Below are 14,358 nucleotides of genomic sequence, written 5' to 3'. Positions count from 1 at the left end.
TAATAATAATAATCTTTATTTTCTTCTCTCACATACATAAGGTTTTTATGATTAAACTAAGATTAAAACATTAGGAAGTGTATGTGAGAGACTGGTCTCTGTAACAGGAGACCTGAGTGACAGATAACCAGCCTCTCCACCACCGGACCGGAACGCGTACAATCATGTCATTGTCAAAGGTTACAATAGAAGAAAATAAGTATTAAGTGCTAAAGAAAACATTGTGCAACGGAGTTTTAAAAATAAATTTGGTGTGTGTTTGTGTGTGTGTGTGTTTGTGTGTGTGTGTATGTGTGTGTGTGTGTGTGTATGTGTGTGTGTATGTGTGTGTGTATGTGTGTGTGTATGTGTGTGTGTATGTGTGTGTGTCTCTCTCTCTCTAAGTGTGTGTATGCGTGCGTGGGTGTGTGTATATGTGTGGGGAAGTGGGTGAGTTACAGAATGACAGTTATTAGATCCTCTGTTTCATCATAACTCAACGTCTTCAGCCAAGTAGTAACCTTTTTTTTACATTTGTATTTGGGTAGTGGGTAAATGTTAATTTTTCCGTTTAATTTATTATACAAATAAATGATATTAGGTAGGTACTAGACGTAATTATTTCTACATAAGACTTACATTTTATAATTAAACTATTGCTGCACAATGGAAGTAATCGATAAATGATAAGTTAACTGAATTAAATTTCAGATTATTATTATTAATGTACTAAAAACGAAACGCGGGCGTTGCGGCAAAATTCAGTTATGTGACTCATCTTAAAGGAAAAACTGAATAGAACCCAGGCTATCTGAATTAAACCCAAAGATGAAGTCTTAATTTCATTACTAAAAATTTTTATACAAATATTTTTTTTTTAAATTAATCGTAAACAGTGATGAGTGATTTGAAAAGAGCTTAGGGTACTTAATCTTGTGATATTCTAGCTTAAAAGCTTTCTGAAACATAATCGAATGATATCATAAAAAGTCTTTGGGGAAAATATCGAGTAACGTATTCTATTAACCATTTGTTTTGTATGTTCGTTTCGAAAATACTACTGAGCAGATTTAAAAGTTTGTCTCTACAACAATGTTTAATGTTAGATGTGACTCCACTATTAAAATGCTTTTTTTTTAATGACATGAAAATACGCTTACAGGCCCGCGCGAGGTCTATGGGGCTGGGTCTACACCGAAAGCCCCCTGTTATTCAGTGAGCTAGCGAGAACGTACCCACTAAAAACAGCCTCAGCCCTCCACATGCCTTTAAGATGGGCCCTCGGTATTCGGCAAGGCATTCAATGGACACTATTAAAATGCTACATTATAGTAACGTTAGCTAAATTCATTTCATAAGACGTCTACTAATCTACCAAAATATTCCTTTGTATGGATTCCTTCCTTCACAATTTCTGTGAAATTACAAGAAACATAAAGCTTAATCTTTTCTAATAAATTGTATCCCAGGCGCTGATAAAAACAGCTTACCTAATGTGAACGAATCGTGTAATTTTCGCCGTGACCAATCTCAAACTACTTTAATGTGTCTGTGGGACTATTTCATTTTCATGGCGGATATTTTTTATTTAACTAAATAACGAATAATAAATGTTTCACGCATTTGGTATCACGACTATAAAATTTTATTAATCGATAAAGATCGCGTATCAAAGGGACATCTTAGGGCAAAGTCCAAATTGTATGGGATTTTGACATATTCCAAGTTTTCACCCGATGTTAAGTAATGCAACTCGTGACACTGTCAGTGCCAGATAGCTCGCGAGTGCGTTTCCGGCCTTTTAGGAATTAGTACGCTCTTTTCTTAAAAGACCTTCAGTCAGTCAGAGGGACAGACTACTACTACTTCAGTAGAGTCTTCTAAGACCCGTTTTTTAATCTTTCCCTTAGCGCAGAGACAGTGAATTAACCTTTTTTAAATTCAAAAACGCAAAATAGAAGCTGGAAGCTTTTTTCCTCAATTACTAAACTTTTTATGATATCATTCGATTATGCTTCGGAAAGCTTTTAAGATCGCATTTCACAAGATTAAAGTACAAAGCCCTTTCAAATCTCAGATCAGTTTACGATTAAAGTTTTTATTTCTTATTAATGTTTAAATAAAAATAACTAATAAAACTAAGATCTTACAGTTTTAATGACTGTATCTTTTGGGTTTGAGAATCATTAATTGAATAGTTAAACAGGGAAAATTATAGAATAACTAATTTTCAACTGCAACGTGTAGGTATCATTTCGATTTCGTGTATTGGAAGATTTCTTACAAACTTTTAAATTTTTACATACAATACATTAATTATTATATTTCAGTTAATTTAATTACCGTCACCTACATACCCTCTCTTTCACACCACCACACACCCGAATTAGATATTACTTAGTAAAATATATTTAATATTTTTTATTGAATTTTTCATTTCTGTTTCGTAAATGTTTGAACCTTTTTGTATATATTATATATTACATCTTTGGCTACATCCTTAGTATATTTTTTTGTTATACATAATTTAAGTTATCTATAGGAATAAATAAATTATACACCTTTCTTAACACTCTTAGTATCAATGTTCGCTTGTTTTGGAGTTCATTCATAGGAAACATAGAAACCTATAATAATAGTATATGTAGAATTCCTCTCCAACATCTGCAGCCCACAACTTCAGTCCACACAACCATCAAACAATTAACTATATTGTATAAATTGCGTTTCCGTTCAATAATAGTTCCATCAAATAATTAATCACTTCATATACGAAACAATATATAGAGAAACATACAATTCAAATGGTTCATCTGATACGAGAGTAGAGAAATCTATCACCGCCTTTAGATACAGTTGTAACATAAACCTTGGGCGTAGGACGATGCGTTATCGACCCACGTTTCTATCTAATGAGAGGTGTTTTGTAATTTATAGGCGCAAGCATTGATTACTAGATATATCTGTATAGTATGGTTGAACTACACTAGAGGTGTTTTTGAATTACAAGAACCATTTACGTCTAATAAGTATAATCTTTCCGTTTCATTTTATGAAGGAGAAATATTTGTATGTTTGTAACGTACAACCTCAAAAACTGGACAGATTTAAAAATATATTTCCTCATTACAATGCTACTGTACATAGGACATATATAATTCAAAAATTTGTGAAAACGTGCGACGGCAGAACAGGTCGCTAGTAGAAGTCGTAATTACGTAAGAGAAATTGTTAAGAACATAAATTATTTGCTAAATAGGACCGATCTGGATCTAACAGAGCCGTCGGGCTGGTATTGTACACTGGATGCCCTTTGCCTCATCTGGGGGGCATAGGACCTTAAGTAAGTTATGTCGGGACACTTGATGTTTAATTAAATACTTTTAAAATATTCAGTCAAATATATGCTTTAAAATACTAAATAAAAATAAATTCGTGTTTAATCATTTTTAATTGCTTAACAAATTTAGCAAGGTATTAAATATATCAATGAGTGAGTGTTGGCCTAGTGGCTTCAGCGTGCGACTCAAATCCTTGAAGTCATAGGTTCGATCCCAGGCTGTGCGCCAATGGAGGTTCATTCTATGTGCGCATTTACATTCGAACAGTGAAGGAAACATATTGAGGAAACCGGCTTGCCTTAGACCCGAAAAGTCGACGGCGTTTGTCAGGCACAGGAGGCTAATCACCTACCTGCCTATTAGATTGGTAAATGCTCATGAAGCAGATACAGAAATCTGAGGCACAGACCTAAAAAGGTTGTAACGACATTGATTTATTTTATAAAATATATTTATTTTGTAAAAACTACGAGTATTTCACCTTATTTATATATTAGGTGGAATATCGACCCACCTTCGTAGACCAGCTAGCCTACTATTACAGTTAAATTCTTACTCGGACTCCCCGGCAGAAATAAATTGAACAGACTTTAAGTGCAATTCAAACATTTATTAGTAGATTGTCGAAGAACAGAATATCTCGTTGAATATCAAAGCTCATCGAACAATGGCGTATCTCAAGGGCACGCGTATTGTCATGAGGTGTTGGTCGCGTCTTCCAAAATAAGAAAAAGACCCGCCTTCTGCTCCTATCTATTAGGGTTGCCGCATCATTATTAATGAAGATCATTTCTTTAAAAAAGCGGAATCGCTAAACTTTACTATTTCATTATTAGAGCCAAGTGATTTATTTTAAAATATGATTCAATTTAAAACACTTAATTGGATACAACATTTTATAAATACAGTTTAAATTTTTTATAACAAAGAGTTTTCGTTATATGGAGGGTAGAGAAATAACACCAAATTTAACCAATTACAATAATTTATATATAGACAATAGATAGGTGACAATGGTACGTTTAGTAACTGAGACCAAAATTTCAGTGTTAATGTAATTAACAATAACAAAGGCGAGAAAGCTGTTTATGACCTCAGGTGTCTTTCTTAAAAATTGTTGTTGATGTCTAAATATGAAAATATTTCTTCGTTATAGAGAGTGGCTGTTGCGTTATAAAGAGGGAAATAATGTATAGGTTTTGTGTTACAACAAACAAATTTAATTATAGAGACATTTTCCTTATAGCGAATGAGGTTATAAAGGGTTTCCACAGTAACAACAATAATCTTACCAAATGTAAAACATTTAAACTTCCATATAATGAGGAAATTCCTTTAGCATACTTTATGAAGTAACAAAAGCTAAAAATAACGTAAATGAATAAGCGTTTGAACAATAAACGCTAGTAAACAGCGAACATTGTTATTCATTAGTGACACAATTAACTTCATTCATAAACGTTACACATTCATAAGAAAAGCATTCGTTCATTTTGTTCCTGAGCCTAAAAATAGTTATGAACGCAACGCTAATGTTTATGTCAATAATACTAATAACAATTACTTTTAAATCGCTCGGCTAAAATTCGTGAACCGAATTCATTTGATATCAAGGCCGTATTAGTGCGGTTATGGTACGGTACATAATATACTAAATTAATATTATAAGCACACAGTCAGAAAAATTTGATTAAACTACAATGAGTTCTGTAGCGAGCTTTCCCACTATTGGTGAAAACTGTACAAAAATCCGGCCGGTAGTTTATCGCGTTCCTACGGCGATAGCCGGACAATTCTCTGAACCATCCGAATTATTTTACGTTTCAAAAAAGATTTCCGTATAATAAACGTAATATTCTATTTGTCATTTCATACTTTGTTTTATATCCTAATCGCGTGAAATATCATACAGTACAACATCTATCGGATCCGCTAGTATGTATATAATATGTACAATGTACATCTATTATATATGTATAAATACCTATAGAAAAAACGTTTTGGAACTCGTAACATATGTTTATATATTATAACGTACTGAAACTGTATAATTTATTATACTATATTAGCAAGGAAAAAGCCAGGCGTTATTTCAAAACATGACCCTCAACCCTAGTGCACCGCTATTGTTATTTAAAAATGACCCATCTCAATGTCGAAGTCTTCCACGAACCGGCCCGACTTAAGCGCCTTTGAACGCTTATAAAGGCTTATTTCTGACACCTCCAATGAAACATGGCAGCTACATAAAAACTCCCTCCGAACCTCTGATTTGTTACGATCGTTTTTATTCGTGTTATTTTTGTTAATACCTTCATAAAATACGATTATGTACAGATATAAACGCGTTATCTACAAAAACATAATCGACGATACTTCAAACTGACCAAAAGGCTAGATGTAAATACATATGTATGTTACATGTATTAAATTTTGAATACATTTTTTTTCGTAATAATTATCGTATTGGCTTTAATTTAAACTTTGTGAATAAATCAAATAATTATTATACAATCTGTTCCCCGTGATCTCTCACATTATTTTAATAACTGTAGTATCTCTTAAGCTATAGATTGAATGCATTTTTTTTAACCGTTTACAGTACACAACGAAAGCTTTTAAAAATGAATATTTTACGTAGTTCACTTTGATCCTTTTCGATAAGTTGAGAAGAAAACACGAAAATATTTTTTCAAACAAGTAGTTCCTGAGATTTGTGCGATAAACATATTTTTCAGCTTTACAATATAAGATTTAATTAGATAAAATTAAAAAAAAATGGAAATCATATCCAGAAATGTTTTATGACGAAACACTATAATCATTGCGAACGTAAATACGGTGTTTGAAATAATTACCATTAAAATAATATGTCTGATAGTGATCATAAAAATATTGGATTAATATTCTTTAATGCAATTTTTCAATATATGAATTCTTGGATAATTTATAGAATTATATTTTGTCTTTATAAGTTTATGGCGATAATTTTGAGAAAAAAGGTTTGACCCTAATTAAGTAATCAAAATGTATTGTATAGCATCCTATTTTATAAACATTGTTTTAAAATTATTACACAAATCTTTCACACTACATAATTGTCAGATTAGTACAGTATTGCATTACATTAGTAGATCATGATTGTGTTTTTTATTGTAGTGCCAGCGGATTTACTTTTGGTTAATTATAAGCATTGACATTATTCATATTTTTAAATGACTAGTAGAAACAATGTGCTATATAATATTTTAAATAATAATTGACTCAGTTTACAAAGAAAGAGTGAATAGACTTTATTTTAAACTTCTAATGAATGTCTGCCTTACTGCAAAATAAGCTAAAATATGATTTAACTTGCTAACAAACACAATATGAATAATTATGTAATGCTCTGCACTGGCAATGATAATAAATGAACACAATAATTAATATAACCACCGGCAACAGAGTTGCGAGCGTTCTGGTATTGTGAGTGTCATGACTTAACATCAGATGAGCCTTCCGTCTATCTAACAGGGGCACTGTTCTTGAAAAAAAAACAATATTTCGACCACTGTACATCATATTAATTATGATTAACATATTTCTCTGTAATTCTACAATATAAAAAATATCTTATATTGCTTTGCACTAGCAATTAATTTAAAAAGCATTAAACCTAAGACTAATTGTTGATGCTTGTTATTTTATTGGGTCTTATCAAAAGACTGATATAGTCTTCATTCATAACTTAAGAGTGTGATGCAGGTCATATTTAACTTTATCTCTGAATTTGAAGCATGGTTTAATATTTACTTTACTAAAGTATATGCAACAGTAAATTCTTGTTAATAATTATTTTCTCTTCTAAAACAACTAATAATACAACAAGTTTTCGTTCTAGACAATGATTGGTTGTACGCGATAACACCAGATTTTTAAACCCCTAATGAAACAGTCGCTAATATACGCCTAAGCAGCAGAAAAGCAATAAAAATAGAATAAATTTCTATCATGTTGTTATCTGATAGGTAGGTAAAAATTCTTGTCATCTGCTACAACCCCTATTTTTAAATTGCAAATATATGTATAAGACATAGCAATTGATTTAAAAAGTTTAGATCTTAGATTTACTAAACTGACACTTACCCATTTTGTTAAAATTTTGATGAAAACACGAAAATTTATTTCAAAACACAATCACTACAAAACATTACACAAAAGCGGCCATCTTACTAAGTTTTTCAGGGTTGCAAGAACAAAAATTAAATTTAACAGCTGCGATTATTTATATAACGTCGATGTAGTATAATATATACATGTGGTTGGTCATTAATGTAAAAAATAGACCTTTTATTTTCGAAACCTTATAAATTCATCTTTAATATAAGATTTATTTTTACTAATTGTATGTATATATAAATTAATATTTTATTTCATTTAAATATGTTATATGAAATATAGTAGTACCTAGGTATTAATAATTATAGTTATTTTTAATTTAATATAAAATAATTAATAAATTAATAGACTGTTAGATTTATCAAAATAATAATAAAATATGACGTATACTTTATCAACAGTATTAACTTGACAGCTGACAACTGCCAGGGCTGCCATTAGGTGTATATAGAAAATTGTTTTCCTTTTCTTGTCATCAGCTGTCAAATAGGTACGGGTATTGTGTGTAAAATAAAATAAATCTATTGGAATCACAATAAATTTAATGAAATTATAGTCGGCGTATGGTGAAATAAGTTTATTTACTAGTGTTTAGTATAATTTCTTTCATATTTCAGCTTCAAAATGGTACAGCGTCTAACGTTTAGACGACGATTGTCGTACAATACCAAATCAAACCAGAGAAGAATGTGAGTAAAATTTATATTATATTTGATTATTACGAGTAGTGAATAAGTAAATTAATACCCTAAACGCATTTTCATAAACAATCAACATAAACCACTCTAGTTTACCACAACATAACCTAGTATCCTAAAGCCTTGTTTCTAACCTTATTCTTTGAACTTGATTTTGTATTACTAAATAAATACTACAACGATTAATTCATTTTCTAAGTTGTCGCCTTAATAATACTGCGATTGTATTACCTTATAAAATTTACACAATTCGTTGTTTACTACATACGCGATATCGTAGTGGTCCATACGAAATTCAAAATTAAAGTGTTTACTTCAAATTCTTGTAGTCGTACAAGGTTTCTAAAGATTATATAAAGAAAAATAGAATGTGTTGGAATACATTTTTATGTATGCTTAAGTGGTTCAAAATCTTATATTATTTAATGATTTAAGACTTAGACTTAGTATCAATGCTGCTGACTGTTTACAAATTTTGATTAGTAATGTGGTTACGTTTCTCAGTGTTATTTAGTTCATAGCATATAAATTTAATCAAGATAACATAAAAATCCTCTTCTAGTGTTACCTATACAAGCATATTTGTTGTTGGGCTAAGAATATGCATTATTGATGTGAACATACAACTAGTTATGTTAAGTGTCGCACTTATAATGTCATGTTAGAAAGCATAGAAAGAGCCTTAAAAGCAAATTTTATCATTAAGACATCTTAGGTACTTAGTGTCTTAATCTTTTTATATTACTATTACAAAATAATATTATTTGATATTTTTCAGAGTTCGAACACCTGGTGGACGCCTTGTTTATCAGTATGTCAAGAAGCCCAAGAAGATCCCAAGATGTGGTCAGTGCAAAAGCAAACTCAGAGGTATTCAACCTGCTCGCCCAGCTGAGCGTTCCAGACTTTGCTACCGCAAAAAAACAGTCAAGCGTGTATATGGTGGTGTACTCTGTCACAAATGTGTAAAGCAACGCATTGTCAGAGCATTCCTCATTGAAGAACAGAAGATTGTTAAGGTTCTTAAAGCACAGCAAGCCACAGCAAGAGTTGGAAAAAAGCCTGCGAAATGAGGGAATCTGTAAATTATAATAAGTAAAAACTCTAAAGTGTTTTATTTAAAATAATTTTACATGAATTTTTATATTTATAAATAAATATATTTTTATGATAAAGATATAACAGCAATCTTCTAACACTTTATAGTTGTAATTACTATATAGAATAAAACATCATCAGTAATATTTGTAGCTAAGAATAGTTTAAGGGAAATTCAGGTTGTCTATTTGTTATTATATGTATCTTAAGTAGTGAAACATATTGGTGGCTATGATGACCTAAGTACTAAGCAAGTAGCTGAGAGCACCATATGTATAAAATTTACATGAATGAACCCTTAAAGTTTATATGCATATTTGTGACAAACTACATATTTATTAATAAGCATTTAATAAATACCAATTGCAGGGAATTTCTAAAATATCAACAGAACCACCTAGGACCTTCACATACAAGTATATAATTATCTTATTAAAGTAGTATTTTAAAAAAATGCCTTAGAAATTTTAAATTATGTGGGCATGAAAATGTTCTTGCTAATTATACCTTATAAATGTGCCTATTAAATTGCTAGTACTGGACATAGACATTATTAAATACACATTTTCAAAAGAAAAGTTTCGAAATCCAATATAAAATGCTGATTAATAGTACTTATTATTACATTTCTAGTACACATATATTATTTTCAAACCTTCAATCGTAGAGTATTATATACCGAGTAACTAAATTTTATTACAGAAAGAAAACAAGTAAAATTCAGTACGGTCATACCGCCAGCCGTTATATTCAAAGTCTTTTGAGCGCTCGGCAAAATTATCGCCACAATTTTCATATTACTCCTATCGAAATTTTCCCAATTGCAATCATAGACGGCTTTTTCGAACATACATGATGCATCCATCAATTTTTGTCCAGCTAGACTTTCTATAAATATCAACACAAACGTACATGTCATTTGTAGATAAGTGTTTTCGATGCCACCTAACAATTCAGTTACAATTGAAAATATAATGCACATTAATTCTATGGCTTTTGTAACACGAAATACATCTTCAAACTCTTTAATAATACTAACGTTATGTATATGAAATAGAACTATATCTTTCAAACATTCGTTCGTAAAAATGTTCTTAATTTTGTTCTTCGTAACATCGTCTTGAATATACGATAGTGCATGAGTTTTGCAAAAGGAGTCGGCGTTTTTCCATAAGTTTTGAAGCTCAATACTGAGGGTTATCATTTGTGCCTCGACATATCCAAGAATAACCAAATTAAGTGCTGTCACATTAGCTAGGAAAAGAGCGCAGATATATACGCAAATGCCCATCACGACGTACGCAATTTCGAAATTCGGCGATTCAAACATTGGCTCCAAACCTAAAAATCGTAAAAACACTAAGAAATCTGTTTTATACTGTTTAAGTGAAATCAATGTTGTTGCCTACCATATATTACTTGATTGTCCTCTGGTAGATGTCGTCCTGGCATGGCTAATGGCAGCAGTCCATAAAAAACTGCATTTATGGTGATGGCCAACCACACGATCGAAGCACGTTTTTTTATGTGCTTCAAATGACTGTATAGGTTTTTCGAAAATATTGTTCCAGGCTTTACTAGATTGTTGAATTGCAGGCAGCTATGGATCAGATTTTGCACTCTTTTCCTATGGTGAGAATTATATAATAGTACCTAATTTCGAACATGTTATACAGGTGAGGAGATTTATCACCTCTGACTACTTGAGAAAATACTATAATAATAACATGTGTGATGTGAGCTAGAGTAGACATTAGTGATAAATATTTGCGTAGGGGACATTTACGCGATTATGCAAATCTATCGTTTTTGCTATTAATTTACTACAGGCGCATAATAAATTGTTATATACAAAATAATATATTGTGCTAATTTTTATTTAAAAAATACCCTTAATCGTTCAATTTACTCAGTCATTGAAGGTGATAACTACGTATGATACTTACTTATAAATAATTATATAAAACATTGTCACAAATGAGGGCTGACTGCATACTAAAAGAGAAAACATGACACAGGCTGTTATGAAATCCTCTGTTTGAGGATACTGGACCAGTACGAACCAAAACATCGAAAACACATACGCATAATAATAGCATATTATGCTCAATATCCATATAAGCCGAATTATTATGTTGATAGCTGTAAAAAAATAATTCATTAACCTTTACATTAACTGCCCATAAAATAAAAACCTAAAAAGAAATAATTATTTCATAAAATCTGGAAAAATTTCTTGTGTAAGTAACAAATTCTGTTTTTGGTTTTAAATGTCTACTAATTAATATGATTAATAATTATAGGTACTTAGCGACTCACGGTGATCATTGTTCTTATTAATTTTAACGTTGGAGATTCTTAACAAAAAATCGAGATTTTCGAGCATTGTAGATAAATCGCTGTAATTTAAATTGAATTTACGAAGTGTGTCCATTTTTGAGTATCTCTGAGCAGTATTGGAATAACACTTAAAAGCTAACCAATATACTACCTATCGAAAGAATTTTACGAACATATAATTTACAAATTCGTGTAATTAAATAAATCTAAATTGAGGATAATTACTACATATTTAAGGTGATAAAATAAAAAAGAAACCAATTCATGAATACTGTAAAGTCGTTTTATTTTCTTACCAATATTTAAATTTTTGTATATTTGTATTGAATAATCTTAAAAAATACAGATTATTTTAAACACTTGGTGACCTAAAGAAGACAACACAACCAACAAGTAAGTGCTTTATATTTTTTATTTTATTTATTTTTACTTCAATTACATTAAAATAAAAACAAATAACATAAATTATAAGTAATGCAACGGGCCGGGCGGCCTTATTCCTAATAAGCTATCTCTTCCTGGCAACCCTTGTAAGGAAAAACACTAAAAATAAAGAAATACTAAGTGTAAAGTGCAAGAAGTGCATAACCAAACGAAAAAAAAAATTATAAAAATACCAAACTTAATCTAAAATTAAATAAACTAAAATTTAATCTCACGGTTCGTTGATACAATGCAATAGAATAAGAAAATACATTAATTAAAAAAGTCACGATTGAGCAGTGTTTATGTAGAAGACTTTTAAAAGAGGTAAGAGAAGTAACCAATCGTATGGAGTCGGGGAGCGTATTGCACAACTTAACCGCGGAGATCCTAATTAGGTAAAAATAAACGAATTGTCTAACTCTAACCCATAATACCCCTGAGTTTGGGGATTAAAACATATTAGGTATATAAGTTTAAAGAGATCAGCGTCACATCTGTGATCTGAGTCGAATAGGTATCCTATCCTGTCCTAGCTGCCTGCAAAATTTAGACACATGGTCATATTTCCTAAGACTAAATATAAAGCGAATTCAGAAATTCAGAGACCAGCAAATCGCAAGCGATTCTGTAACTCACTTTTCGAACTCTCACAGCGCAGCGGCGGTCGCGCTCAATTGAGTCGTGAAGTAGTCATTTTACGATTTGGCATTCTGATAAACAATAAACTACAAGCTCCCTCCGCTTGTCCAGACGTGATGTGAAATTGCTTAAAAAAATACCATGAGATTCCAAAAATGGAAGGGAGCGTTGTTTACGCGAGGTGAACTCACGGATTAACAGAATCGCACGGCAGGTGCATGAGTCCGCAACAATCGAGTATAGAAGCAAAAGAGATAGCACTGTACGGATAGGCATAAACTAGGAAGACGTCTTTAGAAGCGGTGTATAATTTACGTGATAGCTAGTGTAGATGGATACAGTTTCTCATATCAATTACGATGTTTTCACAAAATACGTGACGAATACCAAACGACATTACTACCTAAATAACTAATCTGTGGTTCTCTGCATACTAAGGTCTAAGAAGCCTCTAGGAGAGAATACTTAAGAAACATAACAGAGTCGTAGTGTGTATAAAATTTAGTGTTTTTGAAGTTAAACTTCTTTAGGCGCGTTATGAAAAATTGATGAGAGTGAAATTTTACGATGCGCGCGCACCGTGACACAAAATTAACAGAATGAAGTTGGCCACGGAAGATGCAACGGCATTGGACATAATTTAAAAACAACATTCGAATAATAATAGAATTTATGTTACACTTTGACCTACAACGCACTAGCGGCTGGCCGCAATGCGGTGTGCCGCTGCGGCGGGCCGCACATCGATTATTACATGAAACCGCACGATAACAACGCACTGACTTGCGGTCAACCGTCAACCGCTCCGGTTGATCTGGAGCTGCGGCGAGCCGCACCGGTTGAATGATGCGGCGCGCCGCGTCCCTCCACGCACTCGGCGCGGTTAGCCGCAAATACCACGTCCTACCCGCCTCAGTCATCGCTTGTTCCTTGCGCTAGACACTATGCAGAGATTTTTTGACGATATTTTCTACGATTATATAAACAAATAACTGCCGCAACTTCTTCAACGTCCATCATGCGCAATATTTCAAGAAGCACTGACGAGTGACGATTGCGGCAGACCGCAATAGGGACGTTAGCCGGAATACGGCATGCCGCTACGGCAGACCGTATATACCGCGGCCTGCCGCAGCGGCACACCGCATTGCGGCCAGCCGCTAGTGCGTTGTAGACCTTAATGTAAGAGAATGATAATAAATATTTATTTATTTAATTTTTCAAATGTAAACTGAACTTGATTGACTATAATGACTCCTTTTCCAGTCTTTGATTATTTGATTGTAATTACTTATTTGCATGCAATCAAAAACTATTTTTAATATTCCCAAAGAAGTATAACTTATTACGCGCGTACATAAGTACACGTACCTTTTTTTCTGGTTATTAGTCTACGAAGTTTAATTAGAAATAATTGACATTCATGTAGGTTAAGAAAATAATAAATAATTTATATTTAAGTAAATTTAAATATTATTTAAGTAAATTTCTCTTTTTTATTGACATTTCTGTCTGTACAGTGTCATGAGTAACAAACATGACGTGCATTATTTGGTTTTCACTTTACATTAATAATCTGTGTCAGTATATATATATATTTTTTTTAATTTATTTATTAGCCGGATACAAAGTCCATTGGCACAAGTGTCAGTATATCTATAGAGTGATGCCCTGAA

General features: G+C 32.0%; 3 protein-coding genes across 3 annotated transcripts in view; 1 reads left to right on the top strand and 2 right to left on the bottom strand.

Annotated features, from left to right (window-relative positions):
• The window catches only part of LOC125060736 (bone morphogenetic protein receptor type-1B), a 111,689-nt gene extending 104,145 nt beyond the window's left edge, over positions 1-7,544 (bottom strand). The window contains exon 1 of the mRNA XM_047665766.1: positions 7,449-7,544. Within this exon, the coding sequence (XP_047521722.1) occupies positions 7,449-7,452 (4 nt within the window). The 5' untranslated portion in view covers positions 7,453-7,544. The remainder of the gene's footprint in view (positions 1-7,448) is intronic.
• Positions 7,545-7,864: 320 nt separating this feature from the next.
• LOC125060902 (60S ribosomal protein L34) lies at positions 7,865-9,284 on the top strand. Its single transcript, XM_047666018.1, has 3 exons — positions 7,865-7,971; positions 8,099-8,170; positions 8,958-9,284. The coding sequence occupies exons 2-3, from the start codon at positions 8,106-8,108 to the stop codon at positions 9,250-9,252; spliced, it is 360 nt and encodes a 119-aa protein (XP_047521974.1). The 5' UTR covers positions 7,865-7,971; positions 8,099-8,105; the 3' UTR covers positions 9,253-9,284.
• Positions 9,285-9,373: 89 nt separating this feature from the next.
• LOC125060901 lies at positions 9,374-11,018 on the bottom strand. Its single transcript, XM_047666016.1, has 2 exons — positions 10,687-11,018; positions 9,374-10,618 (listed from the first exon to the last, which is right to left on the bottom strand). Exons 1-2 carry the CDS (start codon positions 10,727-10,729, stop codon positions 9,927-9,929), a joined length of 735 nt encoding a protein of 244 aa, XP_047521972.1. The 5' UTR covers positions 10,730-11,018; the 3' UTR covers positions 9,374-9,926.
• Between the last annotated feature and the right edge of the window lie 3,340 nt (positions 11,019-14,358).

This window comes from Pieris napi, chromosome 22 (genome assembly GCF_905475465.1).
Source record: "Pieris napi chromosome 22, ilPieNapi1.2, whole genome shotgun sequence".
Classification (NCBI taxonomy): Eukaryota; Metazoa; Arthropoda; class Insecta; order Lepidoptera; family Pieridae; genus Pieris; species Pieris napi.
The sequence above is the reverse complement of the archived record's forward strand: the minus strand, read 5'-3'. Positions and strand labels throughout refer to the sequence as shown.